This window comes from Mobula birostris, chromosome 8 (genome assembly GCF_030028105.1).
Source record: "Mobula birostris isolate sMobBir1 chromosome 8, sMobBir1.hap1, whole genome shotgun sequence".
In the NCBI taxonomy this organism is placed as follows: Eukaryota; Metazoa; Chordata; class Chondrichthyes; order Myliobatiformes; family Myliobatidae; genus Mobula; species Mobula birostris.
Window position 1 is genome coordinate 135985150 of NC_092377.1, and position 20130 is coordinate 136005279.

The 20130-nt window shown below is 43.8% G+C and overlaps 1 protein-coding gene across 3 annotated transcripts in view; it reads right to left on the reverse strand.

Moving 5' to 3' along the window:
- The window catches only part of LOC140201748 (cytosolic purine 5'-nucleotidase-like), a 122896-nt gene that overhangs the window by 56347 nt on the left and 46419 nt on the right, over window positions 1-20130 (reverse strand). For all 3 annotated transcript variants that reach the window (XM_072266365.1, XM_072266364.1, XM_072266363.1), the window contains exons 6-7: window positions 17295-17352; window positions 15740-15833 (exon numbers count right to left, since the gene is read on the reverse strand). In XM_072266365.1, the coding sequence (XP_072122466.1) occupies window positions 15740-15833; window positions 17295-17352 (152 nt within the window). The remainder of the gene's footprint in view (window positions 1-15739; window positions 15834-17294; window positions 17353-20130) is intronic.

The window sequence follows — 20130 nt, forward strand, 5'->3', positions numbered from 1 at the left end:
TCCCAGTGCAGGTTGATCGGAGTAGGCAATTTAAATGGGTTGGCATGAACTAGATGGGCCTAAGGGCTATTTTTTATGCTATTTGTTTCTATGACTATAATTCTACCTGGCACTGGGGAAACCTCTCCTAGAGTAACATATAGTTTTGATCTCCTGCAGTAAGCTGCTATAATACCTGCACTAGAAGCCGCCATATTAATTTGATTCCTAGGCAGAGGGGTCATTGTATGGGGGAAGATTAAATAGATGTGGCCTACCATATATGGAGCTGGAAGAATCAGAGATGATTTATCAAAATGTGTAAGGTTCTGAGGGTGATGCTGAGGGAAGAATATGGAACTAATAAGTGATTGCTCTTTTAAAGTGGAGTTGAGGAGAAACTTGTGAATCATGGGAACTCTCTCTCCCAGAATGCCGTGGAGGCAGCATCATTGACTATATTCATGGCTGAGATAAACAGATTGGTGGTCTATGGTGGATTTATGGGCAACAGGTAGAAATAAAACCATGGTTCCAGTGTGTTGCCAAAGGCCCACCATGATCTGACTAATGGGCTCGAGGAGTAACTTGGCTTCAGCAGGCTCCTCTTTCCGTAAGTTCTTATGACTGAACCATAGCCAACTTGTCATAAGCACAAATATTTATAGTTTTCCATACCTGACCTGGAGGCTATTTCAAAGGGAAAATAAAGGCTTGCTAACTGGAACATGCACTGCTGTGGATCAAGAGCACTGGATAAGCAAATCATTCTGACCTGGATAAAGTACTGGGCAGCTCTTAACCCAAACCATAATGATAATTTAGAAAATACACCCAACTGAACCTAACCCAATACTCATAGACCTCAGGTTTAGTAGCATGCTGTTGTAAGACCTGACTCAAACATGCCTGGATTTGTAAGCTCACGTCTCTTGTATTCTCAGCTGTGCCCCACTATCCCTTACTGGACTTGCTCAAGCTCTTGTAGGGTCTTACAAACAAAAGCAAGTCCTCCTTGATGACTCATATGGCTGACGTTCAAAGAAGCAGCCAGAGGCAAATAATGCCAACTCCTTCGTGCTCTACCCACTGCCGCAATCACCTGGCACTTTATTCTCTTATAATTGACCAAGCTACGTGAAAATAGATTGAGATGAGGATGGTAGAACTCAGCAGTAGGATATAAATAGATTGAATGAGTGGGTGGTTTAATGTGGAAAAGCATGAGATTATGCATTTTGCTGAGAGGAATTAAGAGGTGGACTATTAACTAAATGGAATAAGATTCTGATAAGCAAAGTACAGAGGGATCAAGATATTCTTCTGAACGATTCTAAAAAGGTTAGCAGATAAAGGCAACAAGTGACTAGGAAGGCAAATAGTATGTAAGATCATAGGGCAATACAACAGGGAAATGTGTCCTTCAGCCTGACTTGTCCACCCAAATAAGATGCCTATCTAGTCCCATTTGCCTGCATTTGGTTCATATCTTCTAAACCTTTCCTATCCACAGCCTGTACATAGGTCTTTTACTCAGCCACTTCCTCAGGCAGTCCATTCCATATGCATTCCACCCTCTACGCAAAGAATTTGCCCCTCAGGTACCTTTTAAAACATTCACCCCTCACCTCAAACCTACACCCTCTAGTTTTTGATTCCCTTTTCCTGGGATTAAGACTATATCTATTGGTCTTTATTGTAGGGGTGTTGGAATTTAGAAATAGGAAAGCAGTATTACAATTGTACAGGGTCCTGGTGAAGTCCAACTTCACTACGCAGTCTTGGCCCCTTTTTAAAGAAGGGCATACTGGCTGTTGTAATGTGAGCATTATTAAAAGTAAGTTAATACTAATTAGGATAATGGGGGGGGGGGGTGGTTTTACTTCCATTCTTTACTTCCGGTGGACTTCGTATATAGTGTGCCTGCCATGCCATACGGGTTGCAAAAAGCCTCTGTATATACATAGCGGTTTTGAAGTTCAAGATAAAAAGTTGTTTTTTTGGCATGAAGTTGTTGAGTGTGCCTTTTTCAAAGTAGATGTTACCACACTGGCATTGGATGTGTCCAAAAGAGATACATTAGATTAATTCTTAGGATGACAGGGATGACAAGATGGCACTAAATGGCCACTCCTTTGCTTGCATCTTCGGAAACAGCTCTGTAATATCTCTATTTTTACCTTTCAGGGTTCTTTTGAAGACCCTGACCTTGAGTTACATGCTGACTTCAGTTTTTTGCGGGAATGGGACCCGGTTTCGAGATGTTATGACTGGCTGTTATCCAACATGCCAAGAGCCCGGCCTAAGATCTTAGACCTTTGGAGGCCTAGGATCTCAGGGCTCTGGAGACAGGCGGATGTGTCATGGGAGCTAGGAGATCTTTGGCTGTGTGCCCAGAGACCTGAGATCTTTGTACACGGAGCTTGGAAAAAGCGACGCAACGGACTTTTAACATCATCTCCGTTTCACAGCGAGTTGTTTGTTATGTCTGCCCTCTCGCTGTGAAACGGAGACACCTCTTTCTCCCTTATTAGGGAGAGAGAGAACCTGTGGTATGTCAAATACCGGGTGAACACATAGTCTTTGGAGTACTGCAAGTCTGTGTCTTTGCTGTTGTGTTTGCCGCACGCTTGAGTGCCCGGTGGCGGGTGCCAATGCTGTTTTTTGCTGGTGGGAGGAGGGGGAATCTTCGCTTGTTGCCGCTTATGCGCAGGAAGAAGGGGAGTTGGGGGGACTTTGGGGTTCTAACATTTAACTGCCATTCATTCTTTGGGGCACTCCTCTGTTTTCGTGGATGTTTGTGAAGAAAAAGCATTTCAGGATGTATATTGTATACATTTCTCTGACATTAAATGTACCTTTGAAACCTTTGAAATATCCTATCACGAGCAGCTGTTCGATCTGAATTTGCTGGAGTTTATAAGAACGAGGGGTGAACTTTGAAAACATATAAGGCCCTTAGGGCTATCATAGGTTAGGTATTGAGATGTTTCCAGTTGCAGCAGAAACTCAAACAAAGGGACATAGTTACAAGATCAGGCAGCAGACATCTAAAACCAAGGTGAATAGGAACATCTTTTCACAGATGGCGGTGAATCCCTGGAATGTTCTACTCCATAAAGTTGTGGAAAGTGAATCTTTGGGAATGCTTAAGGAGGAAATAAATGTATTTTTTTAAAATTCAGGAATTGATAATATGGGGACACTTCCAGAAGAGGAGATGAGGCTTGGAGCAGGTCAGCCATGATCAGATTGCATACTGGGACATGCATGAGCGGCCGAGTGGCCTATTCCTGCTCCTATTCTTTTATTTTCTTCTGCAGAGTGTGTGGTTACATGGATTAGGCGCATTTGTGAACTGAGAAATGGGTCACAGTGACTCCTGGCTCAGACAAACAAGGCTGAGGGGTAATGATATGTTTTCTCCTTAATGAAGCCTTTTTACCTGGCTAATCTGTCCTAAATCACTCACTACTTCTCTGATACATCCTTTTCCTTTGAGTGGGCATCCATTGCTTCTCATTTATCCTTTATTATCTATTCCAAGTTTCACCACGAGATGTCTTCATTGTTTTTCCCTCTGCCCTGGTGCTGAGAGTTTCTATCATCAGCAGATTTAACTAACCTGCATGAACATGCTCCTGAAACCACTCTTCTCTTCCTTCCCATAAACATGGCTGCTCCTTCGATCCTGCATCTTCACTCCATCTCCATCCCCACCAAGAAGATCTTAAAGCCCTCCACTTCTTTCTGGGACAAACATCCAACCAGTTCCCCTCCATCAACACTCTCATCTGCCCGGATGGACTTGTTCTTACCCAGAACAACCTCCCTTTCAATGCTCTTACTTCCTAAAAATCAAAGCCATTGACACTTGCATGGGCTCCAGCCTTGCCGGTGTTTGCTGACCACGTGGAACAGTCCCTGTTCCAAACTATTCCTCAACTCTTTCTCTATTACAACAATGAGCATATTGGTGCTGCTTCCTGTACCTGTGCAGAACTTGTCAATTTTATCACCTTCACTACTAACTTGTCCATTCTCAAAGTTTGAAAGTACATTTATTATCAAAGAATGTATACAGTGTACGACCCTGAGATTCGTCTTCTGGCAGTCGGCTACAAAACAAAGAAACTCCATGGAACACATTCAAAGGAAACATCAAACATCCAACACGTGAAAAAAAGAACAAATCATGCAAACAGCAAAGAGCAAGCAAATAACACAAGGAGTATTAAACATCAAACCGTGGAGGCAGGGGTGACAGTCATCAAATCAGTTCAGTTTAGCATTGTATCGATGACTACAGGCCTCGGCCACGGGGACAGCTCTGCGCCGAAGTGCCTCGAACAAATAGCAAAAAAAAGAGTAACCAGGAACACGTGGAACATGAACCGTAGAGAACTCCAAAAAAACAAGCCCACAGCCGTGGAGCTCATTCAACGCTGAGGACATTAAACATCAAACTGTGGAGACCCCAAAAAAGAAACCCACAGCCCCGAGCTGCAATCGAACCATGCTGTGTGGGGCCCAAGACTCCCGTACCTCCCTCTGGCAGCGGTGAGAGGCAGACCGGCCAAACGCAGGCAGACGGTGATGAGTACCTGCTCGCTGTCCGCTCTTGTTGCCAGTTTCAATCCCGCTTTCATCGTCGAGCAGTAACGGAGCTAGCCGTGGGTTCGTGTTCTGCCATTAGGAAACGATGGCCGCACACTTCTCTCTCTGCCTTGTCGAATCCCCCAGGAGATAGCTGGTCACTCGCGCCACCTCAAATTCATTTGGACCACTTCCAACACTTGTCCCCCTTTCCTGGATCTATCTGTCCCCATCTCAGGAGAAAAAACTCTGCACTAGTATTTATTATAAATCTATCAACTCCCTCCGTTGCCTAAACAACCCCTCTTTCTACCCTGTCCCTTCTAAGGGGTATAGTGAGAGGGACAGAGGGAGAAAAAGGAGAGAGAGAAAAAGAATGTGTGTATATAAATAAATAAATAACGGATGGGGTACGAGAGAAAGCAGGATCTCCCAGTGGCCACACATTTTAATTCCACGTCCCATTCCCATTCTAATATGTCTATCCACTGCCTCCTCCACTGTAAAGATGAAGCCACATTCAGGTTGGAGGAACAACACCTTATATTCCGTCTGGGTAGCCTCCAACCTGATGGCATGAACATTAACTTCTCAAACTTCCACTAATGCCCCACCTCCCCCTCGTACCCCATCCGTTATTTATTTATTTATATACACACATTCTTTTTCTCCTCTGTCTCTCTCACTATACCCCTTGCCCATCCTCTGGGCTTCCCCCTCTCCCTTTTCTTTCTCCCTGGGCCTCCTGTCCCATGATCCTGTCATATCCCTTTTGCCAATCACCTGTCCAGCTCTTGGCTCCATTCCTCCCCCTCCTGTCTTCTCCTATCATTTTGGATCTCCCCCTCCCCCTCCCACTTTCAAATCTTTTACTCACTCTTCCTTCAGTTAGGCCTGACGAAGGGTCTCGGCCTGAAACGTCGACTGTACCTCTTCCTATAGATGCTGCCTAGCCTGCTGCGTTCACCAGCAACTTTGATGTGTGTTGCTTGAAATCCCAGCATCTGCAGATTTCCTCGTGCTTGCGTTTTTAAAAACAAGTAGTGAGGTAGTGTTCATGGGTTCAATGTCCATTCAGAAACCTGATGGCACAAACGACTTGTACAGTTGTAATAGTCTTCCTTATAACCAGTGCCCTGATCAATAAAGACAAGCATGCTAGGCACCTTCTTCACCACCCTGTCTAATTGTGTCTCCACTTTCAGGGAACTATGTACTTGTACTCCAAGGCCTCGTTATAGGGATATTTACTCAATACAGTGAGTGCCTCACAAAAAAAAACTCTATACGAAAAGGTAAATCCAAGAGATTCTGCAGATGCTGTAAATCTTGAGGAACTGCTGGAGGAACTCAGCAGTTCAGGCAGCATCTACAGAGATGTCATGGACCGACCATGAAAAACCTAGCCTACATCCAAGATGCAAAGAGGCTGAGTTCCAAGCAGGCACAACACTCCCTATTCTTCAATAGATTCAACTTCCTTATTACTTACCACCCAGGATCATAAAATCATAAAACAACAGACGTTCTCTCTCGACAGTTTGAAGTGCCTACTAGGACAGTGAATCCTTCAATCTCCAATCCCAGCTCCAGAGTGGTGGCACCCGTCCGCTGAAACGTAGACTTGATAGTGTGCCGAGCCCAAGCGCAACATGGGGCAGACATGGGTAATGGTCCTTCTGGACCCCCCTGATTCTGTTCACTCGGAGGTGCTCAACCGGGTGCATGTTTCGAACCTGACTGGGCATCAAGGGGTGGCTCGCTCTAGAGTCTGTCTGGTGGCCAGGCATGAGTAAAGATGTCCAGGAGTCTGTCTTAGGGTGTGATGTCTGTGCATGAACTAAAGAACCCCAAGCACTGCCTCAAGGTCTGTTTCAGACTCCCCCCATTCCTACCTGCTCGCGATCCCACACTTTTATGCACTTTGTCACTGGTCTTCTGGCAACTCGGGGTGGTACAGTTAATATGGCAGTCGGGGTACTCCTTCCCAAACTACCACTGGCTTCAGAGAGTGCCCAGCTCATGTTACAGCAGGTCTTCAGAATTCACGGTTTCCCCCGGGACATCGTATCCAATTGCGGCCCCCAGTTTGCCTATAGGTTTGGAAGGCATTTTACAAGCTCATTGGGGCCTCTGCCAGTCTGTCGTCCGGGTTCCGTCTGCAGACCAATGGGAAAATGGAGAACCAGGATCCGGAGAGAACCCTCAGACATCTAGCCTTGGGAAACCCTACCACCTGGAGTGACAAACTGATCTGGGTGGAGCTTGCACACGATACATTTCAGCAATCGTCTATTGGGATGTCCCCTTTCGAATGCCAATTTGGGTACTGTCCTCGGCTGTTCCCAGAACAAGAAAGGGAGTTGGGGGTTCCATTAGTGGACCAGCCGGTCCAGAGATGTTGCCAGAAATGGGTTAAGGCGATAGAGACGCTGTTTGCCAATTCATAGCAACAAGAAGACCAGGCCAACTGCTGGAGAAGACAGGGACCAGCACTTCTTACTGGTCACCGGGTCTGGCTCTCAGCTAGAGATCTCTCCATGTGGGTTGAATCCAGAAAATTGGCCCCTCGTTATATCAGTCCTTTCGAAATCCTGTGACGTGTCAACCCAGTTAGCTATTGTCTCCAACTCCAGAACACCTCGTGGATTCAACCCACATTCCACATGTTTCTCCTCAAGCCCTTGAGTGCCAGCCCCTTTGCTTCCATTCCCATACCTCCTCTGCCCTCTCAGAATTGTTGAGAGACAACCTGCCTACCCAGTCCAGTGACTTTTAGACACTCACGTTGTTCAAGGTTAAAGGTAGTAACCTCAAGGATTGGAAGGGATGTGGCCCAGAAGAAAGAGGGTATTTTCCTTCATAGGACATCCTGGACCTTACCTTGAGAGAGGATTTTCACCAGCACCCAGGGCTGAAATGGCTAACATGAGGGGGCATAATCTCAAGGTGCTTGGAAGTAGATATAGAGGGGATGTCAGAGGTAAGTTTTTCACGCAGAGAGTGGTGGGTGCATGGAATACACTGCCGGCGACGGTGGTGGAGACAGATACAATAGGGTCTTTTAAGAGACTCTTAGACTTGTACATGGAGCTTAGAAAGGTAGAGGGCTATGTAGCAGGGAAACGTCAGGCAGTTTTTTTTAGATTAGATGTTTTTTAGATTATGAAGACATGCAGTCCTCTTTCATTGTCATTTAGTAATGCATGCATTAAGAAATGATACAATATTCCTCCGGTGTGATATCACAGAAACACAGGACAGACTAAGACTGAAGAACAGACAAAAACCACATAATTATAACATATAGTTACAACAGTGCAACAATACCATAACTTGATGAAGAACAGGCCATGGCACAGTAAAAAAGTTCAAAGTCTCTCGGAAGTCCCACATCTCACGCAGACGGGAGAAGGAAGAAAACTCTCCCTGCCGTGCCTGACCACAGTCCGACTCTGAGTCGTTTGAAAACTTCGAGCTCTGATCAGCCCTCCAACACCGAGTACCGAACACCATCTCTGCCGAACGCTTCGACCTCAGCCTCGGTCGCCAGCAGCAGGCAAAGCCGGGGATTTTGGGGCCTTCCCTCCGGAGATTCTCGATCACACAGTAGCAGCGGCAACGAACCGGGCATTTCAGGAATTTCTCCAGATGTTCCTCTGTGCCTTCTCATGTCTGTCTCCATCAAATCAGAATTGTGCATGGCATCCTACTTACAAATACAATATCATTTCACCGGAGAGCTGCGCCGCCATCTTCTCCTCCTGTCTTTTTCTAGAGTAGGTTACATGGTCAGCACAACATTGTGGACCGAAGGGCCTGTAATGTGCTGTGGATTTCTGTGTTCTATGTACCATCCTGATCAGGGGCCGTCAGGAGCCAGATGTAGGGGAGAGGGGTGGTTGTGTCATGGTCCCAACTGAAAAACAGCGGGCACCCAAGCTTCAGCAACCCATTCCCCAGAGAATGGTTAGCTGCTGCTGTTCCTTTAAGACTGCCAATTACTGCACGCCACATTACCTCATGGAAAGTCTGTACTTCAAGGCCCATGTGCTCAATTGTAGGAGTTCTATTTCTAGTACTACTGTTTGTGATTTTGCCTTTAAATTTTGTGTTTGTTTATTCCAAGTGTGAGTCTGAGTTAATGCTAGGCCTTACTCTACGCATGGCTTCACCACCACCCACAGCTCTCTCGTTACAAGAGAGGAATAAACAGTCGACCTTTCAGAAGAGCCTCAGCCTTATTTATTCCTCCCCACAGATGGTGTCTGACCCGCTGAGTTCCTCCAGCACTTTGTGCGCGTTCCTATACAAAAACAGCAGCCCGGCATGGGAATTAGACAAAATCCTTCAGCACCTGCAAGTGATACTGCTGTAGTTGCTATGCTCACAGAAGCTGCAGGTTGAAGACCAGCTCTGCTTTCTTCACAGGAAATGGTGGCTGATCCTCAGTTACATTTTAAAGGATTCTCCTTGGTCGCTTATTAGTCTTTAGATTGTTGTTAAACTGTGTTTTTCAATACCGCAGCTGGATTCTGCCATTAATCTACCATGAACATTCGGGCATTCCTTCATGTTTTGGAAAGAATGCGAGCAAACTCATTATTGTACACATCCACAACTGCATACTATGAGAAAATACATTTGTTAGCTAATGATAGAGAGCACAGGAAATAGACAGGGACGTAGGATTCATTGGCAAGGTCGGCATTTATCAACCATCCCTATTCCACGGATCACTTATCCCTACCGAGAAGATAATGATGAGCTACCTTCATAAGTCACTAGCTTCTTTCTGGTGAAGGTAACTTTAAAGTATCAGTTATTATGGAACTGTGTAGCTTGCTGGGCAGTCTCTGCTGAGTTCTGTTCGTTTGGGCTATGTAAGAATTTAGATGGCATGCCCATTTTCCCTGTTATGGGCTGTGCACGGTGGGACCGGGGGAGCTGTGTACTGTGGGGTTAAGTGGGGGCAGCCCTCATGAGCTGGACGGAGACGTTGAAAGTGGAGTTGTTTAAATGAAAGAAAAACTCGTTTCTGTCGTTTGGGCGTTAACAGTGGTAGCAGAGGCTGGTTTTCGGTTATAGGATCCCCACAGCACTTGACGGGAGCAAGCCTTACGAAAGCTGGAAAAGTGAAACTGGAGTATGGACTCACGTTACAGAGCTGGAAAAGAAGAAGCCAGCCTCTGAAGTTGTGCTGTCGCTTTCGGGTGGAGCAAGAGAGACCACGACGGGAAGTTTGGTGGAAGACTTGAACAAAGATGACAGTATGAATACGCTAATAAATACACTGGACTCTATTTTTTTGAAGGAAGAAAAGGATCAGATTTATGAGGCATATTCAAACCTCAACAAAATTTACAGAGGCAATTCTGAAAATATAGCTGGTTATATTATTGATTTTGAACAAAGTACAGTCGCTTGCGTAAACACAAAATGGAGCTTCCTGACGCGGTATTAGCCTTTAAGTTGTTGGATGCTGCATGTCCAGACATAAAGGACAGACAGCTAGCATTAAATGCATCTACAGAACTCATGTTTGCATCTATGAAATCGCCACTGAAGAGGATTTTTGGAGAAAAGGCCTCTAAGACAACAGTTGAATTAGTTTGAGCCAGGACATGGCACACTTCACTGAGCAGAAACAAGAGTATAGCAGACGTAGATCCCAGAGGGACCAGACAAAGGTACCATTACCTGGCACAAATCCAATAAACAAGTACGGCAGGAGATCGAAATGTGCAGAATGTCAAAGTATTTACAACTTGGAAGAAACTGTCCACCCAGAACTGAACAAGTTAGGCTAATTGAAGAAAATAACAAATCTGAAGGTGTAGCCATATCATGTTGTTTGTACATAATCACTTACTAATTCAGAGACATCGGAAGCAGAGATTTTGATGATAGGATCTCTAGGATCAGCTGTTATTGATACAGCATGCACATACAGTGTGTGGGGAGAAAAACCGCTTGAAAGCTATGTAAGTGCACTAAACCGGAATGAATTGCATAAAATGGTGAACACAGATACACCCAGTTACAAAGCATTCAAAGTTGGAAATGGAAAAATTGTACATTTCTACCAAAAGAGTGAAAACACCCGCAAAAGTAAGGCAGGTAAAATGTTACATCAAAACAGAGGTGGTACCAGTGAACATTCCATTACTCTTGAGTAAAACTTCCTAAAGAAAGCACGGACAATAAGGAATATGGAGAATGACCAAGCAACGATGTTTCTATAACCAGTGTCTCTTGAGCTCACCAGCTCAGAACACTATTGTGTGAATATTCCAGATAAAAACATTACTGAGAATCAATGTGAGAATGAAGCACTAAATGTCACAGGGAACATGATCCCAGATGAGAAATACAATGTGTTGTCAACCTTCACTAGCAGTGTGGACACACTTCGATCAGTAGACTTCAGAAACTGCTCAGGAGTTCAGGAAACAAAGATGATGACTATTTTTCCATTCTAAGGCAGATAGTTGACAGCCGTAAGACATGACAAAAGTTTGGAAAGCCCAAACCCAAGCCTGCAGTTAGTCGGTCTGTCACTAGCATCTGAATCCAATGAAACAGTAACCGTAGACCTACATGGACTGGAGCAAGGAGTGTGGTACCTCCACATCATTGATGAGTTCACACATTTCAGTGCTGGTAGCATTGTAAATACAAAGAGACCCTCAGAGATAGTAAAAACCTTCATCCATTCCTGGATAAGTGTGCACGGCCCACCTTGGAAAGTATTCAGTGTTAATGGTGGCAAATTTAATAATGACGAATTCAGAGATATGGCAGAGAACTTTAACATTGAAACAAAGACAACAGCTTCATACAGTCTTTGGAGTAATGGACTTCGGGAGTGACATAATCAAACGCTTACTGAGATAACTCTGAAGGTGGAGAAAAGCAATGGCTGTGATTGGAACACAGCCCTGGACTGAGCCCTTATGGTGAAGAATACCATGCACAATGTACATGGTAATAACCCTTATCAACTTGTGTTTGGCCACATTCCAAACCCTCCCTCTGTACCGTTTGACAGGCCACCTGCTCTAGAGGGCACTACAAGGAGTGAGTGGGTCGGGAAACATATTTCAGCACCGCGTGCATCAAGGACGGTTTTCACTGAAGCAGAGTGTTCAGAGAGAATTCGACGAGCACCAAGGGCACAGCTCCGTTCTACAGATGAGAACTATGGGGCAGGACAAAGTGTATGACAAAAAAGCAGACTGTACAGAATGGAAAGGTCCTTGAGTTGTCATTGGTCAGGGTGGAGCTGTGGTATTTGTGAGACCTGGAGGTACATATCTGAGAGTGCATCATTCCAGATTAGGAAAAGTGCAAACTGCAGACCATCAGAACTCCAAGACACAAAAAGATAAGACAGCTTACCTGATACACTGTCGTATAACACAGATAGATGAGGAGAGTGCAGCTGAGGACTCAACAGTGGCCTAGACTGTGCTGAAGAGAGTGCAGTTACGGACTCAACAGACTCGCCTGCATGGAAATTTCAGTTTTAAAACGGGGCAGACTGTGAAATTTGTAGACCTGGTATCTCATAAAAAGCTGAGGCCTTAGGACAAGCAGACAAAGCCACAGGGAGAAACAAAAGTTGGTAAAACTTGAATTGCCTAGAACCGGTCACAGTCACTGGCACTGCAGGGTCAGTCAACATGTCACGTGTAGACAGACTTCATATTGAACCAAGTATGGATCAGGCTGGACCATCTGAGGAACGTCAAGGTGAAGATATCCTGGTAACTAAAGAGGTGTCGTTTGAATCTGCAAAACAGGATGAAATCAGTAGTTGGAGAAATAATGGAGAGTTTGAGGAAGCTAGAGACATTGGCCAAAAGATAGTGTACAAGATGTGTGCTTCACCCTGAAAGAGACCCCGACAGGAATTACACCAAAAGCACGCCTGGTGGCTCAAAGTTTTGAGGAACTGAACATAAAAGAACTCCAAAAAAACTCACCAGCACGTGCGTCAGAGTCTCTCCAACAACCTCTCCCAGTGATATGTCAAAAGCACTGACAACCCCATTTCATGGACATAAAATCCACATTCTTGCAGGGAATGGAGCTGTCACGTGACATTTACATTCAATCCCTGCCTGACGCCAGAGGTGAAGGAACACTGTGGAAACTCAAAACGTGTGTGTATGGTCTAGCAGAAGCCTTTCAGGCTGGGAGTGAGGAACATGACAGATCCTGCTGTGTAGGGATAGACATCCTTGCTGTTGACGGGACCATACAACTGCACCAAGAAAGCTGCATCAGGAGTCTTCAGACAGTTCACATTGAATCCACACGTGCCCTACAGCGGGATGCACCCCTCAGAGAAGCTGAAGCTGAGCAACTCAGGTCAAAGATAGGTCAGATCCTCTGGGTGGCAAGACAGAGCAGACCTGACATCATGTTGGATGCCTGCAGCTTGGCATCCAGCATAAGAAAATGCCACAGTTCAAATTTTACATGAGGCAAACAAGATAGTGTGCAAAATTCAATCTGAAAAAGTAGTCTTTAAGTCTCAACAACTTGGAAAAGGCTGCTTGTCTTCAGTGATGCCTCATTTGGAAATCTTCCTGATGGGGGGGCTCAAGGGGTCATTTTATTGTACTGATGGGACAAGAGGGAAGATTTTCATCTCTCTGCTGGCAATCAAAAAAGATCCAAAGAGTTGTACGGAGTAGCTGGCACGAGACACCCTTGCAATGTCTGAAGGTATGCATGATGCTGTTTATCTGGCCACACTCTATTCTGAGCTTGTCCGGGCTGACCCAAAGAAGGACAGTCTACAAATAACTTGAGTCACAGACTACTGTACTCTTGGGTTGATGTCATCAAATCCACCAAGTCATTTACAGACAAGAGACTTCGTCAGAGATAAACAGCATCAAAGAACTTTTCAAAGCACAGAAAATTCATCATGTGCTATGGTCAACTACAAAGGAACAACTAGCTGACTGTGTCAAAAAGAAGGGAGGTCCAGCTCTTGTGCTATTGAAGGCTCTTGTGCTCTTGGCCCTCCTTTGAAGGCATTTGGTACCTTAAGAACTGTATCAACATCAAGGGTTAGAACTGATTCTCATATCATAATGGACACTTGAATTGTCTTAAATTTTTTTATTTTTTAATGTACATAAAGAAGGATGGGGGTTGTTGAGTTCTGTTCATTTGGGCTATGTAAGCATTTGGTAGGCATGTGCACTTTCCCTGTTCAGTTATGGGCAGGCGCTTGGTGGGGGTGGCGGGAATGGTGTATTGTGGGGTTAAAAGGTGGTGGCCCTCATGTATTGAATAGAAATTTTGAAAGTAAAGTTGTTTAAATAAAAGAAAAACTTGTCTTTGTTGATTGTGTGTTAACAATTTTAGGGGACATTTCAGATTCAGTCACATTAGTGTAGGACTGGAGTGACATTTAGGTAAGGACAGCCGATTTCCTCTCCTCAAAGGCTTCAAATAGTGGCTTTGTGATCATGCCAACTCCTTGTAGAGTCATCGATTCACAGATATATACAGTACAGAAACAGGCTCTTCAGGCCAACTCATCTGTGCTGGCCAAGCTACCTAACTGAGCCAGCAACACACATAAAAGTTGCTGGTGAACGCAGCAAGCCAGGCAGCATCTCCAGGAAGAGGTACAGTCGACGTTTTGGGCCAAGACCCTTCGTCAGGACTAACTGAAAGAAGAGATTTGAACCAGTCCTACTTGCCTACATTTGACTCATATCCCTGAAAGCCTTCCTATCCACATAACTGTCCAAATGCTTCATAATTGTGCTTGCTTCTACCACTTCCTCACTCAGCTTGTTGCACATACCCACCACCCTTGGTGAGATAAAGTGAATGCTCAGGTCTCCTTTAAATCTTTTGTCTCTCATTGTAAATTTATGCCCTCTCTTAATGTCTGCTACTTTGTACTTCTCTCATTACCTGACTCTCTGGCTATTCTTATCCATCTCCCCATGATTTTATAAATCTCTAAGAGGTCATCCTTCAGCCTCCTATACTCCTGGGGCAAGAAGTCCCACTCTATCTTCTCACCCTTATAAACCAGGCCTTCGGGTGCCAGTAACACTCTCATAAATCATTCTTGCACCCTCTCCCACTTAATGATATCTGCACGCACCATTCCAAACTGTTCAGAGCTATTACCAGCTTCTTCCCTTAGTTCCTCTAGTGCCCATTCAATACTTGTTTCAAAATCATAAATGACTTTGCCTCTACTCTTATTGGCATTGAGATCCAGATCCCTCTTTATACAAGAGTAGAAAATAATTTCAAAGATAAAAATTATCTATCAAATGGAAACATAGAAAACCTACAGCACATTACAGGCCCTTCGGCCCACAATGCTATACTGAACATGTACATACTTTAGAAATTACCTAGGGTTACCCATAGCCCTTTATTTTTCTAAGCTCCATGTACCTATCCAGGAGTCTCTTAAAAGGCCCTATCATTTGTTAGAAATAAGATTTTTACAAAGTTAGGTGTTTCTTTTACATCTTTTACAAAGTTAGTAAAATAATGCACTGACGTGCAACCGTTTAACAAATGGGAGTCACGCTGAATGCGTATCCAGATCGTTGGCTGAGAAGTTACAGAATATTGCCGGACTTAGCAGTGAGCAAGAGGTCCGACATGGCCACAGCCAACTACAATGAGTAGACACAGGTGTGTATACCACAGTTAGCCAGTAACGCTTAACAATATTGATAGCTAACCATTAGAAGGATCTAGTCTGTTGTTGTTTGTTAATAAAAAACAGGGCAGGAAATGAATGGACAGATAGAGGCAGACAGCAAGAGATGCTGTAGGCAGATAGATTTTCAGAGTCAGAGGGTGAAAATCATAGCTAATATAATAACAGTTGTTCGTCCATCGTCGTCGTCGATGAAGACCCCGACAATAGAAAAAGAATAATGGCAACAGAAAGGGACAGAAAAAGAGAGACATCAGAGATATTGTGTGTTTGCAACTTCAAAATCCCAACAGCATTTACAACCAGGGTTCATCATCTCAGTATGGTATTACAATCTTGTTAGTGGCACTGGTCCAAATATGCACCATTTGTGCAGCAGTAATAAAATTAGCACTGCAACAGCAAGATTACATATAAAGGACTATGATGAAGGAGAAATCCTACGGAATCATGCACGAAATCCATTGTATCTCGCACATCCTGGAACATATTTCGGTATGACATGAAGAGGTCACCGCTTCTAAAGCCTGCTTGACAGCTACGAGAGAACAAGAGGAAAATGTATCACTAATCTCATACTTGTAAATCAAGGCATTTTATCAGTGATTGTCCTTTACAAAGCCTGCAAAATATTCCAGTGCAATCTCAACAACAGAAACTTGCATATATTTGTCCCATACTACAGAAAATTATTCCAGTGGACTATTAGTGCAAGGACAGCCCAGAGCAGAGGAAGAGGGAGATTTAAGAAGTGATCCAAAGTAATCAATGGGTTTAGGAAGGTTTTGAAGAATCAGAATGAGGTTTAATATCACTGACACAGGTCATGAAACTTGTTGTTCAGTGCAATACATAAAAATACTATAAATCACAATAAGAAATATATGTTAAAATTTAAATTAAATAAATATTAAGAGTGGTAAGAGGTGCATAAGATGGAGCAAGGATCTGGGTTAGAGAACCTAAATATAATTTGTATGGACGAATGTTAGGCCACTAATGTTGGATGATCGGGAACTGGGAATAGAGACTGCAGTATTAATAAAAAGATTGAAAAAAGAAAAGGAATAGAGACTACAGCTAAAGCTCATGCAATGAGAAACATAGAGTCCAACTTGAGATGAAAGATTGAACTGAAAGAGAGGTTTGGGGTTCAACAATTCATGAATGAAAATTAGTTTTCATGAACCGGGGTACTGCACGGAGAAAGTTGAGAGACAGGATGCAACTCAGTGAAAGAACATGTTTGATCCCATATTTAGTACCTCTACCTTTGGTCACAAACAAGAGAAAATCTACAGATGCTGTAAATCCAAGCAACACACACAAAATACTAGAGGAACTCAGCAGGCCAGGCAGCATCGATGGAAAAAGTGCAGCCGGTGTGTCGGGCCGAGGCCCTTCGGCAGGACTATCTTTGGTTCTGTCATTTGGCTTGGGTGTATATCAATTCCAGGGGCATCTCAACCCTTGATCAAGGATGATAGTAGGTATCCACTCTGGTAACATGAGGCAAACCTGATCATCTGATCATCTCTCAGGACTGGGGTGTGATAAACTGTTATATTTCAAAGGCCATAAACCCTGTTGGCACGTGGCTAAGTGGTTAAGGTGTTTGCCTAGTGATCTGAAGGTCGCTAGTTTGAGCCTTGGCTGAGGCAGCATGTTGTGTCCTTGAGCAAGGCACTTAATCACACATTGCTTTGCGATGACACCGGTGCCAAGCTGTATGGGTCCTAATGCCCTTCCCTTGGACAACATCGGTGGCGTGGAGAGGGGTGATTTGCAGCATGGGCCACTGCCGGTCTTCCATACAACCTTGCCCAGGCCTGTGCCCTGGAAACCTTCTAAGGCGCAAATCCATGGTCTCACAAGACTAACGGATGCCTATAAACCTTCAGAGATTATTACAAACAAATACAAGAGTAATATGTTTTTTTGAGGGCAGGTTTAAGCAATAAAATAGAAAAGACCATCTGGGGGTTATATAGATTCATACCTGCTGTATTCTGAGCAATTGATGAAGAAATCCACTAGACAGGCATAGAGGTAGGTTTCTGCAAAGAAATAATGGTTGTTTAGATCAATGTACCGGATCCAGATTTCAATCAACTTCCTGCTGCAGACCCATGAGGCAACACCTTCATCAAGCAATTATTCTAACTGCAGCAGCATGCTCTCCACATTAATACAGACGATTTTCAATGCCACTGATACACTGTCCATCCTGGAACTGTGGATAAGATTGTGGTTTGCAGTCATAGTTGCCACAAGGAAAATGACCAACTTAGTCCACATACACTGCACACGTCAGGCTCGTTTTGTTTTGCAAACTGGCAAGTGCAGAAGAGGCACACTGGCTTGAAGAAGTATTCGGCCCCCGCAACTACTTTCACGTTTCACTGTCTCATTTTCTAAATTTAAAATATATTGAACTAGGGGTTTTTTGAGATGATCTACAAAACATTGTGTATCACGTCAAATCAAAAGACAAATTGCAAAACCTGTCAACAATTTACAAAAAATTAAAAACCAAAATTGTGTGGATGAAAAAGTATTCATCAACTTTGTAATTATAATGCTAACTTTCCTCAGGTGCAATACTACCTTACCATCTCACCCAATTTGTTGATGAAGAAAATTGAATATTTTCAATGAATTCATGAGAATAAATACTCCCCCTTTTCTATAAGGTCCAACAGTATGGTAGATTTTCAATGGACCAAACCAAAATGAAGACAAAAGAGCATTCAAGGCAAGTCAGGGAAATGATCATAGGGAAGCTCAGACTTGGGGAAGGGTACAAGATAATTCCAAAAGCACTGAACATACCTCGGCTCTCAGTGCAGGCCATTGTGAAAAAGTGGAAAAAGTACGAAACCACAGAACACTGCCTAAGTCAGGCTGCCCCTCTAAACATAGTCGCTAAAGAATAACAGCACTTGTAAGAAAGGCTACTGTGACACCAACAGTCACTCTGAGTGAGCTGCAGATGTCAGTGTCTGTAACTGGAGATGAGTTTCATGGCTCCACAGTTTCTACGGCCTTGCACAAAAAGGGTATTTATGGAAGAGTGGCAAGGAAGAAACCCTGGCTAAAACAAAAGCAGCATTTCCTTGCCCTTGCTTGTAAAGACTTTGCAAGGTGTCACTTAAGAGATACTGGAAAGATGTGGAAGAAAGTCTTGTGGTCAAATGAGACTAAAGTGGAGCTTTTTGGCCTCAACATTAAGCAGTACATGTGGTGTAAATCTAATCTAAAAATAATCTCATCATTAGCAGGGCAGCCAAGTAACACCATCCCTACTGTAAAGTATGGCAGAGGTGGCATCATGCTATATGGATACTTTTTAGTGGCAGGGACTGGAAATCTGGTCAGGATTGATAGGAAGATGAATACTACTAAATACAGAGAGATCCTGGATAAAAACCTTCTAGCCTCGGCCAGAAAGTTTAAACTGGGGAAGTAGTTCATCTTTTAGCAGGACAACAACCCAAAGTGCACTGCCAAGACAACCATGGAGTGTCTTCATATGAAGAAAATTGATGTCCTTGAGTGGCCAGTCAGTCCTGATCTTAACCCGATTGAACATATCTGGAAAGACCACACGTTTGCTGTCCACAACCACTCCCCAGCTAACCTGGCACAGCTTGAGCCATTTTGCAAGGAGGAATAGGCAAATCTTGCTCCATCATGTTGTACAAAGCTAATAAGAGACTTATCCAAAAAGACTACTGGCTGTAATAGCTGTGAGAAGTGGTTCAACTAAGCACTTGGCAGAGGGAGATAAATACTTTTGGACTGCTGACATTTCAGTTTTTGAATTTTTAGCTTTTCATGCTTTACAATTTTCCCTGTTCTTTGGGCTCTACTGCGAAAGGAGGAGCATGTGATTCAAAAATAAAATTCTCAGTCAAATTGATCAAAATCTTTGGTTGTAATACTCATTTACATGAACAAAGGGTTGGGAGCCGAATACTTTTCCAAGGCACTGTATTTATATGACATGAAAGGGAGAAAACTATGATGAGAGATTAAAGAGAATTTTTGGAGGAAAAGGGTGACTTTAGTACCGACCATGCACCACATGCACTGGTGTAGCTGCAGGCATTCACTAGCCTACCTTTCTCCTGGCATTGTTTTTGAATAGAACAAAACCGTCAAAATCTTTTTATCCCCCATCTCTCTTGAAGGTGATAACTAATGCTGACATATTGCTCACATAAGAAGAATACTACTGTAATTTACATGTGTGTGCAATACAGCAAGTGCCAGTTTGCACTTCAAGCTCTTCAACCGCAATGGAGTCAACCACTCGGCCTACCTTGCCTACTAATGGAAAGAGAGCTTCCAGCTTAATGTTAGCTTCCGGCACCGGAAAACTTTAAACACTTTGAATATACAACAAACACTCGCCAAATGTGATGTGCATTACTAACTTCTCAAGCAATTAGTTATACAAAATAGAAGCAGGCGCAGGCTTATTGCCAGCAGAGAATTTGAGGGGGGCTGGGGGTTTGAAAAAGAGGGGAAGGGGTAGGCAGGATAAGAAACTGATACAGAGCGAGGAGGAGAGCAAAATACCTCCTTGGAAAGAGGAGGTGGGGTTGGAGGAAATAAGGAAATGCAGCCAAGGTGAGGACTTCTGGAGCCCTGCTACCCTCAGGATGAAAAAAAACTATCTCATGATCCCTCTGGTCTTTCTACCAATTATTTTAAATGTATGCCCCCTAGTTTTTGACACCACAGTCAAAAGAAATATACGCCTTATATATGCCAATTTATGATTTTATACATCTGAATAAAGCTATCCCCCACCCTTCTCTGGCCAAACA